The sequence below is a fragment of the Aquarana catesbeiana genome, linkage group LG01 (assembly GCF_042186555.1).
Source record: "Aquarana catesbeiana isolate 2022-GZ linkage group LG01, ASM4218655v1, whole genome shotgun sequence".
Lineage (NCBI taxonomy): Eukaryota > Metazoa > Chordata > Amphibia > Anura > Ranidae > Aquarana > Aquarana catesbeiana.
The window spans coordinates 59,418,510-59,435,857 of NC_133324.1; the positions used below are offsets into that span (position 1 = coordinate 59,418,510).

The 17,348-nt window shown below is 43.4% G+C and overlaps 1 protein-coding gene across 2 annotated transcripts in view; it reads right to left on the reverse strand.

Annotated features, from left to right (window-relative positions):
• The window catches only part of ARK2C (arkadia (RNF111) C-terminal like ring finger ubiquitin ligase 2C), a 155,521-nt gene that overhangs the window by 37,155 nt on the left and 101,018 nt on the right, over positions 1–17,348 (reverse strand). The window contains exon 3 of one of the 2 annotated variants that reach the window (XM_073619056.1): positions 5,842–5,961. The exons of the other annotated variant lie outside the window; for it this stretch is intronic. Coding sequence (XP_073475157.1) covers positions 5,842–5,961 — 120 coding nt within the window. The remainder of the gene's footprint in view (positions 1–5,841; positions 5,962–17,348) is intronic. 2 annotated transcript variants of the gene reach the window in all.

Consider the following 17,348-nt stretch of genomic DNA (forward strand, 5'->3'; position numbering starts at 1 on the left):
CGCAAAAAATGGCCCGGTCATTCAGCGGCCAAATCTTCCAGGGCTGAAGTGGTTAATCATCAACCATGTGAGTTGCTAAATGTTGGACCTTCCTAAAATGTAACCATATTGCTACACTTAGAGGCGCCTCTCTTCTCTTTTATACTCAGTTGTGACGTGACGCTACTTGTGTATTAAGTCAAAATGGATTAAAAAATTTTGCTTGTCTTGAGAGCAAAATGCTCTCAAACCAAGTTACTCTCAAACCAAGGTTTTAATAACTGTACATGTATTTCCCAAACTTTTCTGCCATGGTGACTGTAACTAAGCACAATATTTTAAACCACCCACTTGTAAATGCCTACATCCTTTAAAAGGGAAGAAAAAAGAAAAAAAAAGAAATAATAATATAGAATATAAAACTGCCGTACAAGCCATTTTGTAGTTTAATGTCGTTAAAAATGACCTTCCCATTTCAATCTGCAGCAGCTGTTATTTTCAAAAACGGTAAAAAAATGTAATGTGGGAACCTGGAAGAGTCCTGTACACAGTTGGTACACAGAATGTCCCCAGAAATGTCATTTTCTGCTTTTGTAATTGGCTTACCGATATCCTCAGAGGTCTGCAAGTAAAATTCTAGGCATCCTTTGTAATAGGAATTTCCTTTTTAGTGAGATACTCCCCGAGGGTTAATGTCTTTAAATGGGTTGCAGACCCTGCAACTTTACTTATTGATATCTACCCCTTACTGTCAGTAGGTGCTGAGTTGCAGTACTGTCAGCTGAGTTGCTGTGCTTTCCCAAATCTGCTAAATATCTAAAGCCCAATAAGTTGGGGAGGGATCTAGCAAAGACCAGAATGTCTTTTATTGGTCTTGATTTACTAAAACTAGGTGTACAATCTGGTGCAGCTCTGCACAGAAACCAATCAGCTTCCAGGTTTTATTGTCAAAGCTTAATCGAACAATCTGAAGTTAGAAACTAATTGGCTACCATGCAGAGCTGCACCAGATTCAGCACTCTCCAATTTTAGTAAATAAACCCCATAAAGTCTATTTGCAGAGTTTTTCCCAAATGCACGCGGATAATGCTGGGCTTTCCTATTGGAATGTCCAGCATTATCTGCAGTTTGAGTGCCATGGTTGAGCCCTGTAATAAATGCTCATTGTAAATACTGTACACACATAATTAAAAAGGATTTTTAAAATATCAGCTAGAAAATGCGTCGGCTTTCAAAAATATATAATGAAGTAAGAATTGCCAAAATGATGAACTTGTACCCCCTTTCTCCCCAGGCCAATTTTCAGCTTTCAGCCCTGTCACACTTTGAATGACAATTGCGTGGTCATGCAACACTGTACCCAAATGACATTTTTATCATTTTTTTTTCACACCGAACAACAAACGAAAAAACATTAAAAATAAAAAAATAAAAAAATTAAACAGGTAATTTTTCTCCTTCACTGATGGGCACTGATAGGCTGCACTGATGGGCACTGATAGGTGGCACTGATGGGTACTAATTGGCGGCACTGAAGGGCACTGATAGGTGGCACTGAGGGACACTGATAGGCTGCATTGATGGGCACTGATGAGGTGGCACTGGTGGGCACTGATAGGTGGCACTGATGGGTACTAATAGGCGGCACTGAAGGGCACTGATAGGTGGCACTTATGGGCACTGGTAGGTGGCACTGAGGGACACTAATAGGCGGAACTGATGGGCACTGATAGGCACTAGTAGGTGGCACTGATAGGAAACACTAATGAGGAAGCACTGATGGGCACTGATTGGCAGCACTGGCGGGCACTGATGGGACTGCACTGATAATCAGGACACTGATAATCAGTGCCCTGATTATCAGTGTAGATGTCCCTTTCACACAAGCTGGTTATCGCCTCTCCTCTCCTCACGCTGCCAGTGTGAGGAAAGGAATGCCGATAACTGGCTTGTTTACATCGTGATCAGCTGTCATATAATTGGACACAGCTGATCACATGGTAAAGGGCTGCTGTGATTGGCCCTTTACCCTGATCTTTCATAAGCTGTGTCCTATAGACAGCGCGATCATGGGAAGAAGTCCATGGATGCCCTCTGGACAATGTAAGCCTGTGCTGTAGCCGTTGTTCGGCTATAGCGCGGACAGGAACTAGTTAAACATTATGTTTTCTGTTTTCCCTTGTCCCTGCAGCAAGACACTTTAATTACTTCTTGTGACATCAACACCAGGATTGTAAAATTCTTGCAGGGGCAGCTGCTAAAAAGCTCAGTTCCTAGTAATGTAGGCATGCCCCCAGAACCACATCTCTCAAGAGCCCCTTTCCCACACGCACACAGTGTGTTGGCAGGATCTTGGCAGTCAAGGCAGCAGCATTGTTTTACTAGGAGAAATCCTCTATATACGCATGTGGAGGGGTGTCCGAGAAGGGTGGAGGATAGGTGGAGTTCTGCAATTCAGCAGGCAGGGCTGACAACTTCCCCAGTTGATGTCTTCTAGTGACGAAACATGCAGGGAGAAGCCTACGACAGTGACATCATCAAGCTTTTACTCTCAGGAGGTGGATGGCAGAACTACACAGGAAGTGAGCAGAAGTTTCTGGAGATGTTGTGGTTCCGTTTTTAACCACCAAGCACTGTACCGCTTTCAAACAGCTTCTACTTTGTAAGTGCAAGTCTATTTATTATATTAAACATTTTTTTACAGTATTATGCTATGGGAGCTTTTCTTTTTTATGTTTTTTGAGTACCATCCGCACCAGCTACAGTTCCAGGCAGCCTTTTAATGGTCTTGGGGAGACCAAATCATTCCCTATGTTTGGTGAGATCACTGATTAGTGATCATGGTGTTCTGGTAAGCAGATTATTTTCTCACCTGGGTGTGGAGCTGGTAGCACTTATATGAAGGATTTCCTCACTGCAAATTATCACTCTTATTTGGATGGGCGTTCATTGTTCTATATATTTTCTTTAATCCTAATGGGACTTTGCTTTAGCTTTCTCTTTTTTCACCTTGTTTTTCTTCAATCAAATTTTGGGACTTTGCTTTAGTTTTCTTTTCTCTTTTTTTCACCTTGTTTTTTCAATGAAATTTTTATATCACTTGTTTTACTGATCACTGAGTTTATCAGCGCTGCATTTATCTTGTATGCCAGGGCTGACAACTCTGCTTGGGATTTTAGTCCAGCAAAGGCACTGTGTTGTCAGCTCAGACAGGAAATAAGAGCTCACTGGATTTCTGGCAGACCAGCAGGTATTTTTCTATACTTTTTTTTTGCCCCAGTATACCTTTTATTATACTTTTTTTTTTTTTTAATGAAAACATAACTGAATTATTTGGCGTTATTTCATTTGTGCCCCAAACTCAGCTTTAAATAAAAAAAAATGTCAGACTTGAGCCAGGGTTCTCAAAGTTTGGAGTTCTGTAGACAGGCAAAAAGGCCGTGTTAAGTTTTTGAAGGACTGATTGTTATAGAAATTCTCCTATTGTTACGGTAAACACATGGCGATGGAAAGCGCGAGAGCAGCTGGCGCCAGTAAATCATGTTTGAAAACGGAAACTCCATCTGTTTTATAACAGAAGCTAAAGGCTTAATGTTGTACCGAGCACATACATTGTACTGTACCTTCCCAAGCTACTGGCTCCCCGCGCGCATGTTAATGAGCCCGTTTACGGCTGGGGTAACCAATTAGGTGTTTCGCTAACTCATCCAAAATGTTACGATCAGAAGAATTTCTTAAAGGGAATGTATAGTCTTTTCAAGTTTTTTTTTTTTTTTCTTTTTAGAAAAAAAAAAACTCTAAAGAGTTCATTTTGTGTAAATAACCACGTCAATATAAAGTTTAACCACTTCCTGTCTAGGGGAAATTTTTTACATTTTTCACATACATGTTTAAAATCAGCAGTTTTTGCCAGAAAATTGCATATAATATATATATTTTAAAGCAGAGGCCCTGGAGAATAAAAATGGTAGTTGTTCCACTTATTCATGTCACATAATATATGTGCAGCCATTTATGCAAATTTTTTAGGAAGAAAAAAAAACACTTAAATGAATTATAGTGCACACAAAGACAACATAATAACTAATTTTTTTTAATAAAATATAAAAGATTAGCTTGCGTCCAAAAAATTGGTACTGAATATGTTAAAATTGCGCAGCCCCGCAAAATGGCGACAGACTACGGTACCTAAAACTGTCCATAGGTGACTCATTAAAAGCCTTTACAGCTCATCAGTTTGTCAATTAGTGCCCTAGAATTATTGCTCTCACACTCAGACATTTGTGGCGATACCTCACATGTGTCGTGAAATCATACTTTACATATGCCTGGTGTACCTATGCGTGCATTTGTGTGTGTGTTTATGTACAGGGGACAAGAGTGCATTTGAAATTTTGTAAAATTATTTTTATTATTTTATTAGAAAACTTTTTTTTAACACTTTAAAAAAAGTGGCTGGGTATTCAAACTTTATAACATGAAGACCTTAATGAAAGATTTCTGAGACTTTATGTAAAGTCTTAAATTATTGCAAGTTCTCTCAGCTGAAGATAAGCAAATCCTGGAATACAATTCAGGTAACACTGTACTTCCCAATGCAATTGGAAAACAAGAGAAGCATGCATTTCTGCCACTAGGGGGCACTGCAGGGGAAAGGTTCCAGTTTAATTGGCTTGCGGGCTTCATCTTGTTCCTCCTACAGTTGGGTGATTTTTATTTTATTTTCATTTACCGTTATTGAACGAACAAGCCCCCGCTGTGATAGCTTTGGGCAGGTGACAGGTACTCTTTATGGAGACATCACGGGTCTCTTAGATCCCTGATATCTCCACTGCCCTCCGAAGCAGCTGAACGAACTCAGATTGTGTTTGATCAGCTGCTTTTTTTTTTTACAATCACTTTAAGCTCCGGAGGAATTTACCCCCTTCATGACAAGACCATTTTTTTTGCTATTCGGCACTGCGTTACTTTAACCGCCGATTGCGCGATCATGCAACGCTGTACCCAAACAAAATTTATATACTTTTTTTTTTTCACAGAATAAAGATTTCTTTTGCTGGTATTTGATCACCACTGGGTTTTTCATTTTTTGTGATAAAAAACATTTTGAAAAAAAAATATATATATATATTTTTTCTACTTTCTGCTATAAAACATATCCAATAAAAAAATTTGAAAAAATAAAATCTCTTCATAAATTTTGGACAAAATGTATTCTGCTACATGTTTTTGATAAAAAAAAAGAAATAAATCACAATAACTGTACATTGATTGGTTTGCGTGAAAGTTATAGTGCCTACAAACTATGGTATATATACTGGAATTTCATTTTTTTTTTTTTTTTTTTTAATACTACTAATGGCAATGGACAGCTACTTCTAATGGGACTGAGATATTGCTGCGGACAATCTGACACTAACTGATGCTGGGAGGAATTGACTATCTGCCACTGACATCACTAGTGTCATTATTACAGTGACCAATGCTAAAAATGTGCACTGTCACTGTACTAATGGCTGGGAAGGATTTAACATCTAGGGAGATCAAGGGGTAAAATATGTGCCTAACTGTGTGTAATGTGTGTACAGAGCACTGCTTTTTACTAATGATCTCTCAATTTATCATACCTGTTTTGAAGGGATGAGAAACTGACAAATTGAGCCCTGTGTTGAATCATTGGCTGGGACTTGCTGACAGGCTCCTGCTGTGTACAATCACAGCGGGAGCCGGCCGGGGGTGGGGGTGAGGGGGGTGGGTGGTTGCATGTGCGCACCGTAAACCCGGAAGTAGGCAGCAACGTACCAATACATCGCTTTGCCTACAGATGTTTGTAATATTTGTTTGTCAGGAATATCCACTTACCAGTCTGTCCCTTCAGCCAAGTAACGGGACCCCAAAGGTTGTGGCATCTGCACTTGTTGGTTGAAGTCGAAGCCAGGACGTAACCGATGCGGATGGACAGACATTCGCTCCTGAGTCCGCCTACAGAACCAAACCAACTTTTACAGAAAGCACATAGGTACAGAAAAAAAAAAAACAAGACTCAATGCATTTTTCAAGTCAAAGTCACTCTTATACAGGTCACATAGGCACCAGTTTTATTGATGATGTAACACACTTTGCTGTTCTTTTAATTCAATTAAATAAACCTTTCTCAACTAGGGTTCCTCCAGAGGTTGATAGTGGTTCCTCGACCAATTTCTTCTTTTCAGATATGTAACCCCTGACAGCAATCAGCTGACCATTTGTAAGGGGGCATTCTTCACAATGACCACCAATGTGAAGAGCATTCCTCTCAATGAATACCAATGTAACTGGCCCTTCTCCAAAGGCCATCAATGTGAGGAGCATCCTTTTCAATGATAAGTAGTGTATGGAGTATTCTGCTTAATGACCACCAGTGTAGTTACATGGTTAGGGGGACATTAGTCTGGTTGAAAAAAAAGACACAAGTCCATCTAGTTCAACCAACTAATTGGTCCCTTCTCTACTGACCACCAGTGTAAGGAGCATTCTTCTCAATGATCAACAGTGTAAGGAGCATTCTTCTCAATGATCACCAGTGTAAGGAGCATTCTTCTCAATGATCAACAGTGTAAGGAGCATGCTTCTCAATGATCACCAGTGTAAGGAGCATTCTTCTCAATGATCACCAGTGTAAGGAGCATGCTTCTCAATGATCACCAGTGTAAGGAGCATTCTTCTCAATGATCACCAGTGTAAGGAGCATTCTTCTCAATGATCACCAGTGTAAGGAGCATTCTTCTCAATGATCACCAGTGTAAGGAGCATTCTTATTAATGATTACCAGTGAAATGAGGCTCTTCTTGCACTGACTACCAGTGTAAAGCAGCTTTTCTCTACTGACCACTAATGTAATGCCTCGTACACACCATAGGATTTTCCGACAAGAAAACCGTAGATTTTTTTTCCGACGGATGTTGGCTCAAACTTGTCTTGCATACACACGGTCACACAAATGTTGTCGGAAATTCCGAAACGTCAAGAACGCGGTGACGTACAACACGAACGACGAGCCGAGAAAAATGAAGTTCAATAGCCAGTGCGGCTCTTCTGCTTGGTTCCGAGCATGCGTGGACTTTTGTGCGTCGGAATTGTGTACACAAGCTCGGAATTTCCGACAACAAGTTCTGTTGTCGGAAAATTTGAGAACCTGCTCTCCAAACATTTGTTGTCGGAAATTCCGACAGCAAATGTCCGATGGAGCCTACACACGGCTGGAATTTCTGACAACAAGCTCACATCGAACATTTCCCGTCGGAAAATCCGACCGTGTGTACGAGGCATAAGTGTGAGGAGCATTCTGCTTCGTGACCACCAGTGTACATAGTTACATGGTTGGTAAGGTTGAATAAAGACACTAGTCCATCCAGTTCAACCTGTTTGGGTGTGTGTGTGTTCATTTCAAATACAAATTTCTCATATCCATGTATACTGTGTTTGCTAAGATGCCTATCTAAGAGTATTTTGAAACTATGTATACTTCCGTCTGACACCACCGATTGTGGAAGGGAGTTCCACACCCTTACCGCCCTGACAGTGAAAAACCCCCTATGCAGTTTAAGGTTAAACTGCTTCTCCTCCAAATTCATTGCACGACCCTGTGTTTTCTTACATTCTCTGAATTGCTTACTCCCTAAGCTAGAATCACCATTGAGGTGTTTGTATAGTGCTATCATATCTCCCCTCAAGCATTTCCTCTTCAGGGACATTAAGTTTAATGTTTGTAGTCAATCCTCGTAACTGAGGTCCTCTAGTCCCCTATCAGCTTGGTCTCCCTTCTCTGGACTCGCTCCATTTTCAGCACATCCTTCCAGAGGATTGGTGACCAGATGGCAACTGGCAACTGGACGACATGCTCAAGATGTGGCCGCACCAGATGTGGCCACACCAGAGTTTTATAAAGTGGCAGGATTATTTTTTTAACTCTGGAGTAATGGGGAACTTGAGCACCGATGTAAGGAGCAGTTTTCTTGATGACCACCAGTGAAAGCAGTATTCTTCCCAATGACCACCAGTGTAATGGGACCCTTCTCTACTGAGCACTAATTTAAGGAGCAGTCTTCTTGATGACCACCAGTGAAAGCAGTATTCTTCCCAATGACCACCAGTGTAATGGGACCCTTCTCTACTGAGCACTAATTTAAGGAGCAGTCTTCTCAATGGCCACCCGTGTACATGGTGCCTTCTGCCAATGGCCACTAGTGTAATGTGGCCCTTCTCTATTAAGCACTAATGTTAGGAGCATTCTTCTCAATGACCACCAGTAAAAGCAGTATTCTGCCCAATGACCACCAGTGTAAAGGGGCCCTTCTCTACTAAGCACTAATTTAAGGAGCATTCTTCTCAATGTCCACCCATGTAAATGGTGCCTTCTGCCAATGGCCACCAGTGTAATGGGCCCTTCTCTACTAAGCTGTAATGTAAGGAGCATTCTTCCCAATGGCCACCAGGTGGTCTTTTTCCTACTGACCGTGACCATCAATGTAAAGGAGTCTTTCACTGACCAGAGGTCCAAGGGGGGCGTAAAGGGACACTTCACTAACCAGCAATGTAAAGGTACTCTAAAATCTTTAACTCTTTGCAATTTCTTTTCTGGCTTTTATTATTAATTTAATTAAATGTATTTCTTTAATTTAATTATATTATTACTGAAAATAATTGTTGTATGAAGCGGGTATCAAATACACAAGGCTTGTTGCATGCCTCATTCTTTTTTTTTTTTTAATCTTGCATCCTAACTCTCCATTCATGCTAATGTACTGTGAGCTGTAGACCTAAAAAAAAAAAAACTGGTAGGGGTTTCTTGAGACCTGATTTCAACTTATTTCTAAGGGATCCTCAGTGTTGAAAAGGATGAAAAAGGCTGAAATGGATTATGATCTTTTCAATACATTATTCAATTGACTGTCTTTGTTCCCATGCCCTTCACTGAGTTATAAAGGAAAGACTTTTAAGTACACCGCACAAGGTATAATAATACCGTTCATATCTTTCTGCAATGCAGAGTCGACAAGGGGTGCTGGGAACCCACAAAGTAAGATACATGCAGTACAGATCTACTTTATATCTATCTGCATATATAACTTTGTACATACATTCAGATGTAGAAGAAGCAAAGAGGGGAAAAAAATGTTAGTTCTCCTTCCTAATTTTTCTTTTACTTATTACACTATAAAGGTGTATAGAGTGATTGACACTACATCTACATGGACAAACTCAGCCCTCATTCAGGACAACTGATTGCAGCATACCCTTTATTCCATACATAAATGGTTAATACTGGGGGCTAAGAATATGCATGCATCATACATGCTAGGGCGAGTACAACTGGGGCAGTCAATGGTGGAAAAGGATCTGGGTGTTCTGGTAGATCATAAGCTTAATAATAACATGCAATTACAAGTTGCCTTTTTCGAAAGTGAGCAAAATCCTTTCCTGTCGCATCATGGCAGCATACACCTATGGGTTGTGGCTCCGCCCCCGCAACCTGATAGGACCGCGTAGCTATTAAAGTCTGAGAGAGCCCCTGCCCCAGCATTCTCCTTTTTTTCCTCACCTGTCAAGGACCGAAAACATGCATCCCTTACCTAAAACATTCGCCCCAGCCAGGTTCTAGCCTCTCCTGGGTGGAAGTCCTATCCTGTACAGCCTCTAAATGAGCTCAATGGAAGGAACCCCACTCTGATGGTCTCAGGGGTATGTTACAATACATTACAAACCTTAAACAGGTTTATGGATCGCAGCGGTCTCCAGCTCCTTTCTGTGCACCTGCGGGTAACTTCCCCTCCTGTCTGTCTCCATAGCTCCAGCTTGTCAGGACATCCCACTTTCCAGCTTCCAAAATGGCGTCGGAGGCCTCAGAGCGCATCTGAGCATGCTCGAGCGTGACGTCATCACCCCGGGACGGCGGCAAGTTTAAAAATGCTGTAATGTCAGCATTTTCTTGTCTCTTCTCTCCTGAGCCTGTAAGGGGGAATTTTGGCCGGATTTCTTTTGCTAATCTACCCTGTCTCTCTCTTGCTATCTCCACGCCCAGGTAAGATCTATGATGGCTTTTTTCTTTGCTTGTTTACTATCTGCTATCCCATGCATGCTAAGCCACCTATATAATTATAGGTTGATTCATCACCTTTCATGGAGACCGTTGCCCAGGTAGACCATCGCCAGCCTACTAGGTAAGAGGGGATGATGGGTAAGTATGAAGAGAAGGAAAAAGAGAGCCCTCACTAATGCTGTTTAAATTGAACAGCCCCACCAGGTCTTCCAGATCGTCACATTCAAGACGAGGGGAGCCTTCAAGAAGGAGCCGCTCAAGCCACAGGCAGAGTCGCTCAGAGCGCGGCAGAAGTCGCTCAAATCGCAGAAGCCGCTCAAGTCGCAGGAGGAGCAGATCAAGTCGCAGGACAAGCCGATCAAGATCAAGGCATAGTCGCTCCCACCACAAAAAATCCCCTGCGCGCAGGAAATCTCCTGTCACCCAGCCTTCCCGTCCACCCGGGAACTCCTGCTGGATTTGCGGTGCTACAGCACTTCCAGACAAACTGGCCTGTCGCACATGCTTCATTGAGGCAACTAAAGACAGAGAAACAGAGGCAAGAGAACCAATTGATCCATCACCACAAGTCGCAGAGCCAGAAGCCAGCAGACCTATACAAAGTACCTCATCCACTGCCCCATCATCATCAAAGACGTCAGACCCTCTCTCTGACACTGATGATCTAGAGGCATCCACCGGCTTCGACTTCTCATTGATCGACCCATTCGTGAAGTCAGTAAAAGAGGCGTTCGACTGGGTGGAAGGAAAAGAAACTCCTCAAAAAGTGAGGAAATACTTTCCAAATCTTAAAAAAGACCCAGAGAACTTCCCGTTCATTGAGGAACTTGAGGATCTAATTAAGGATGAGTGGCAAAAGCCAGAGAAAAAAACTGGCCTCAGCAACAGATTATCAAAACTCTATCCACTTAAAGAGCCTAACGTCAACCCACTAATATCTCCTCCAGTGGTCTACTCCTCCCTAATGCGCCTCGCCAGGCACGTAACACTTCCAATAGAGGATGCAGTCACATTCAAAGACGTCCTGGATAGAAAGATCGATCTGGATCTTAAGAGAACCTACCTCTCGGCAGGTGGCGCTTGCAGGCCAGCAATAGCATTGGCTGCCGTCGGTAAGGCTATCTCAAGCTGGTCCACGATGGCCGAGAAGCTGGTATCGGAAGGAATAGAGCAGGAGAAAGTTATCTCAGCACTCCAAGAACTTAGTCTTGCAGGCGACTTTGTCGCAGAAGCCTCTGTGGATATAATTAAAACCACTTCAAGAGCAATGTTAAGCTCAGTAATGGCCAGAAGGGCGCTCTGGTTAAAACCCTGGTCGGCAGATCCCTCCTCAAAATTCAATTGGTGCAAAATACCCTTTGATGGCGTAAACCTTTTTGGAAAAAAACTGGACGTGGCTATTTCTAAAGTCACGGGGGGAAAATCGGGACTCATCCCTTCAGATAGGAGGCCCAGGCAGCAGAGACCACCGGTTTCTAGAATAAATCTGCCAGATAAATACAGAGAGGCAAGATCCTACAGGCCCGGAAAAGAGTATAGGAGGAACTGGAAGAATCCCCAGTCATCATTCCTCAAGCTCCAAAAGTCTAAGACCCCTGCGTCAGGGGAACAAAAGTCTTTTTGAAGGTGCGTCCGCCCAACCAGCTTTAGTGGGGGCCAGACTCATGAGTTTCAAGCAGGTCTGGGCGGATACAATAAAGGACCCATGGACGATAGACACTGTCCAGTTCGGCCACAAATGGAAATTCAAGACACGGGCTCCAAGAGACCAATTCTCTGTAACCAGATTACCTGCATCTCGGGAAAAAAGGATGCTACTGACAAAGTACGTCCAAGACCTGTTACAAAAGGAAGCCATAGTGGAAGTTCCAATATCCCAAAGGTCAACGGGATTCTACTCCCCGTTGTTTCTGGTGAAGAAGAAATCGGGGGATCTAAAGAATCTCAATCGCTCAATCTTAGTCGAGACATTCAAAATGGAGAGCCTCCAGTCAATTCTTCGGGCCATGAATATCGGGGATTGGATGCTTTCCGTCGATTTACAAGACGCCTATCTGCACGTCCCCATTCACATCTCATTCCAAAAATTTCTCCGCTTTGCGGTAGGTCTACATCATTTTCAATTCCGAAGCCTCCCGTTCGGGATCTCCACCGCTCCAAGGACATTCACAAAAATCTTACTGCCAGTAATAGCCTTACTAAGAGAACAAGGATTGAGGGTCCATCATTACCTGGACGACATCCTTTTGCTAGCAGACAATCAGGATTCCCTTCTACTGCATCGATCCATTCTGATTACCACCCTACAAAACTTCGGCTGGATCATAAACTGGGGGAAAAGCAATCTGCAGCCCACTCAGAGAATGATATTCCTGGGGGCGGAACTAGACACCCGTCTCAATACGGTGGAACTTCCGCAGGAAAAAATTCCCAGCCTCATTCAGAAGGCAAGAAAGTTATTAGCCTCTACCACACTACCAGCCCGAGAGTACCTCAGCATACTGGGGTCATTCTCAGCAACCATCCCAATGGTACAATGGGCCCAATGGAACACCAGACCTCTGCAAGCATCATTGTTAAAACAATGGAACGGGGTATCATTGTCTCAGCCGATCGTAGTCCAGAAAGAAATAAAACAATTACTCTGGTGGTGGACCAGATTGAACAATCTGAAGAGATGCAGGCATATAGTCCCTCTTCCTCAGGAAATAATCACTTCAGACGCCAGCCTGAAGGGCTGGGGGGCACACTACCGCCATCACGCAGTCCAGGGCCTTTGGACATTCAGAACACAGAACGTGGTTTCAAATATATTGGAGATGAAAGCAGCTTTCCAAGCTCTGTTAGCCTTCAGCCCCCTCCTCAGGGGGAAAGAGGTCCTGCTAAAATTGGACAACAGAGTGGCAGTTGCCTATATCAACAGGCAGGGGGGCACCAGGAGTCGCTCCATGATGCGGGAAGTCCGTCCAGTCTTCGAGTGGGCACAGCTGAACCTGTCGGGATTAACGGCAGCGTATGTCCCAGGAGTCCAAAATCAACTAGCCGACTCCCTAAGTCGGACCTTTGTATCAAACAACGAGTGGGCCTTAAGTCACCAAGCCTTTACCCTCATAACCCAGACCTGGGGGATACCGGATATAGACCTGGAGGCAACACCGGTCAACACGAAATGCCAGAGATATCTAGCCAGAATTCCTTTCCCATCGGCAGAAGGCACGGATTGCCTACAACACGACTGGACCTTCCGTTTGGGGTACATATTTCCGCCAACACCACTCATTCCGAGATTCTTACTCAGACTCAAGAGGTCGAAAGCCACAGTGCTAGCAGTCCTCCCATTTTGGCCGAGACGACCATGATTTACGACGCTCCTCCAATTGAGCACAGCAGAACCACTGACACTCCCAATGACAGCGGATATACTGTCGCAGGGGCAACTCCTTCACCCATTTCCGGAGAGGCTGCATCTAACAGCATGGAGATTGAAAGGACTAGGTTCTTAGTCCAAGGTTGCTCCCAGAAAGTGATAAACACTCTCCTCCAGGCCAGAAAATCCACGACCAATAAAACCTATAAAAGGGTCTGGGAGAGTTTTCTCTTAGTCGCACAACAGCAATCCTGGAACCCGGCATCTCCATCAGTTCCTCAGATCCTCGAGTTTCTCCAGTTAGGTCTAGATAAAGGTCTTAGGTCTAGTACCCTGAAGGTACATGTATCAGCCCTATCCGCTATGACAGGAGTGAAATGGGCTCAAGAACCTCTCATCATCCAATTTCAGAAGGCTTGCCTAAAGCTGAGACCACCTAGGAAACCTTCCTTCCCGACATGGGATCTTTCAGTAGTGTTGGAAGCCTTATCCCATGAGCCATTTTTTCCGTTAGAGAATGTTTCCCTGTGGGACCTAACTCTCAAAGTCACTTTCCTAATAGCAATTACATCAGCTAAAAGGGTATCGGAAATTCAGGCCTTACAGGCTAAGGAACCATACTTGATGTTCTATCCAGACAAAGTAGTCTTAAAACCATCGGATCGCTTCATCCCGAAAGTGTCATCATCTTTCCACTTTAACCAAGAACTATGTCTCCCCACCCTATCCACAGAACAGGGTGATCCACATCCGCTTGACATAAAGTCGAATATCCAGGCCTACCTCCTGGCAACCAGCAATTTAAGGAAGACAGAGGACCTACTGGTCATTCCTCATGGGTTTAGAAGAGGACAAGCAGCAACCTCTCGCACCATCGCAGCATGGTTGGTGAAGATCATTAAGAGAGCTTACACATCTAACAATGCACGAGTACCTGAGGGCTTAAGGGCACACTCCACAAGGGCAATGGCGACCTCCTGGGCGGCCTACTGCAGGGTATCAGCCGAAACCATCTGCAAAGCAGCCACTTGGTCTTCGAAAACCACTTTTATCTCTCATTATAAAGTGGACTCCGCTAGATTGTCCACGGTAGAATTTGGGAGAGCAATTATTCAGGCTAACTCCTCAATACCTTCTAAATAAAAAAACTTATCTTTTGCTCATACCCACCCAGTTTGCGAGTTATTCCCCATAGGTGTATGCTGCCATGATGCGACAGGAAAACGGAAAATTGTATACTCACCTTTCCGTAATTTTCCTTTCCTGTCGCATCTCATGGCAGCATACAAATGCCCACCCATCTGAGGTGAGGTATATATACACGGAGAATGCTGGGGCAGGGGCTCTCTCAGACTTTAATAGCTACGCGGTCCTATCAGGTTGCGGGGGCGGAGCCACAACCCATAGGTGTATGCTGCCATGAGATGCGACAGGAAAGGAAAATTACGGAAAGGTGAGTATACAATTTTCCGTTTTCTTGTATTAAGAGAGGTATGGACTCCAGAGAGAGATATCATTTTGCCCCTATACAAATCATTAGTAAGACCTCATCTGGAATATGCAGCTCAGTTTTGGGCACCAGTTCTCAAAAAGGATATCGGGGAACTGGAGAAAGTGCCGAGAAGGGCATCGAAACTGATAAGAGGCATGGAGGAGCTCAGCTATGAGGAAAGATTAGAGGAACTGAATTTATTCCCTCTTGAGAAGAGGATATTGAGGGGGGATATAATCACCATGTATAAATGCAGAAGTGGTCCATATAGCGAACTTGGTGTTGAGTTATTTACATTAAGGTCATCACAGAGGACAAGGGGGCACTCTTTATGTCTGGAGGAAAAGAGATTTTATCTCCAAATAAGGAAAGGTTTCTTCACAGTAAGAGCTGTGAAAATGTGGAATAGACTCCCTCAAGAGCTGGTTCTGGCTAGCTCAGCAGCACTCCAACACGGAGCTCTCGCTACCATAACCATGTGTTGAGTGGTTGTGGTAATTCTTGATTTACAGTATGTTATCCCAATATACGGTAATACACTGAGCACTGTGCAGTGCATTTCAATGAATGGCACCCCAACGCACCAGTAGAGTAGGTGGAAACAGATCCATGCTGCTCCGCAATGCCAAGGTCATAACGGTCATAATAGGTTCCAATGCATTGCGCATTAAAGCAGATCTTCGCTGCATCTGAGCACAACAAGCCAAAAAACACTATTTAATTCATTTTTAATATTCAAAGCAAACTTTCCCATCCATCCATTTCTCTGCATTATTTTGCTGAGAAACAACTCTCTAGCATTTCTGGCCATGGCCATCTTGAGTAAGGGCAGATGATTCATGTAGCATTTACTTCCTGGAACCCATCTGTCCTTAGCTCAATCATGCATGCAGGAGAGTGTGCTTAGCTGAGAAAACCCCCCCCTCCTCTCCTCCCCTCATGAAGACTCCTGGGATGTATTACATCATTTGCCTAGGCCAGAAACCAGGAAGTAACCAAAGAAATGTAAAGAAAAAAAAAGTAAAAAAAAGTAAATATGAGATACTTTCCTATCTATTTACTGGTGCTAGCAGCATGAGGATTAAAAATAATCAATGTTGATTGGGAGAGTGAAATTTCACTTTAACCAAATGCCGACCAGTGCACGACGATATACGTCGGCACAATGGCACGGCTGGGCAAATAAGAGTATGGGTACGCCCCCTGTAAGATGCGGCATTGTGGGTGAGCGCACGCCTCCGGCGGCGCGCTCCCGCTGCGTGCTCCATGACCATGACTCGATGTCCACTGGGTGCTCGCGATCGTGTCACTGAGCGGAAGAACGGGGAGATGCCTTTGTAAACAAGGCATTTCCCCGTTCTGCCTACTGACATGACAGAGATCACTGCTCCCTGTCATTGGGAGCAGTGATCTCTGACATGTGAGTAGTAGCCCCCCCCCCCCCACAGTTAGAATCACTCCCTAGGACACACTTAACCCCTTGATCTCTTCCTAGTGTTTAACCCCTTCCCTGCCAGTGTCATTTACACAGTAATCAGTGCATTTTTATAGCACTGATCGCTGTATAAATGACAATGGTCTCAAAATAGTGTCAAAAGTGTCCGATGTGTCCTCCATAATGCCGCAGTCCCGATAAAAATCGCAGATCGCCGCTATTACTAATAAAATAAAATTAATAATAAAAATGCCATAAGACTATCCCCTATTTTGTAGACGCTATAACTTTTGCGCAAACCAATCAATATACGCTTATTGCGATTTTTTGTACCAAAAATATGTAGAAGTATATGTAGTCAAAACCGCAGAGGTGATCAAATACCACCAAAAGAAAGCTCTATTTGTGGGGAAAAAAGGACGTCAATTTTGTTTGGGTGCAACGTCGCACGACCGCAAAATTGTCAGTTAAAGCGACGCAGTGCCGAATCGCAAAAAGTGCTCTGGTCAGGAAGGGGGTAACGTATAACTAAAGGCAAAGGCATTTTTTTTAAGTTTTGGATAAAGTAGAGCGGGATTAAAAAGCCTGTCAGGTTTTATTGCTGTCTGTGTCCCATTAATGAGATCCCCCCTCTCTATTTCTCCTGTTTACCATTATCAGTGAAAGTAAAAGAAAATCCCACATTTTGGGTTGTCCCCAGAAAAGTAATAGAGGGGAAATCTTCCAATGGGGACACTAGTTCTGGTGACCTGGGGGGCTCTAAGGAATCCCCTTCATTTGCAGCAATTTCCTCTCACTTCCTGTTTGGCTATGGGACAGGAAGTGAAGGTAAATCTCTGCAATGGGACACAGGTGGCGGAAAAAAAAAAAAAAGAAAAGCTGACCCACCATTGCTTTATCCAAAATAAAAAGAAAAAAGTTTTGCCTATAGTTCTACTTTAATGCACAAAATACACCATGTCAATGCACATGAGGTAACTTGCCAAACATGGCCAGT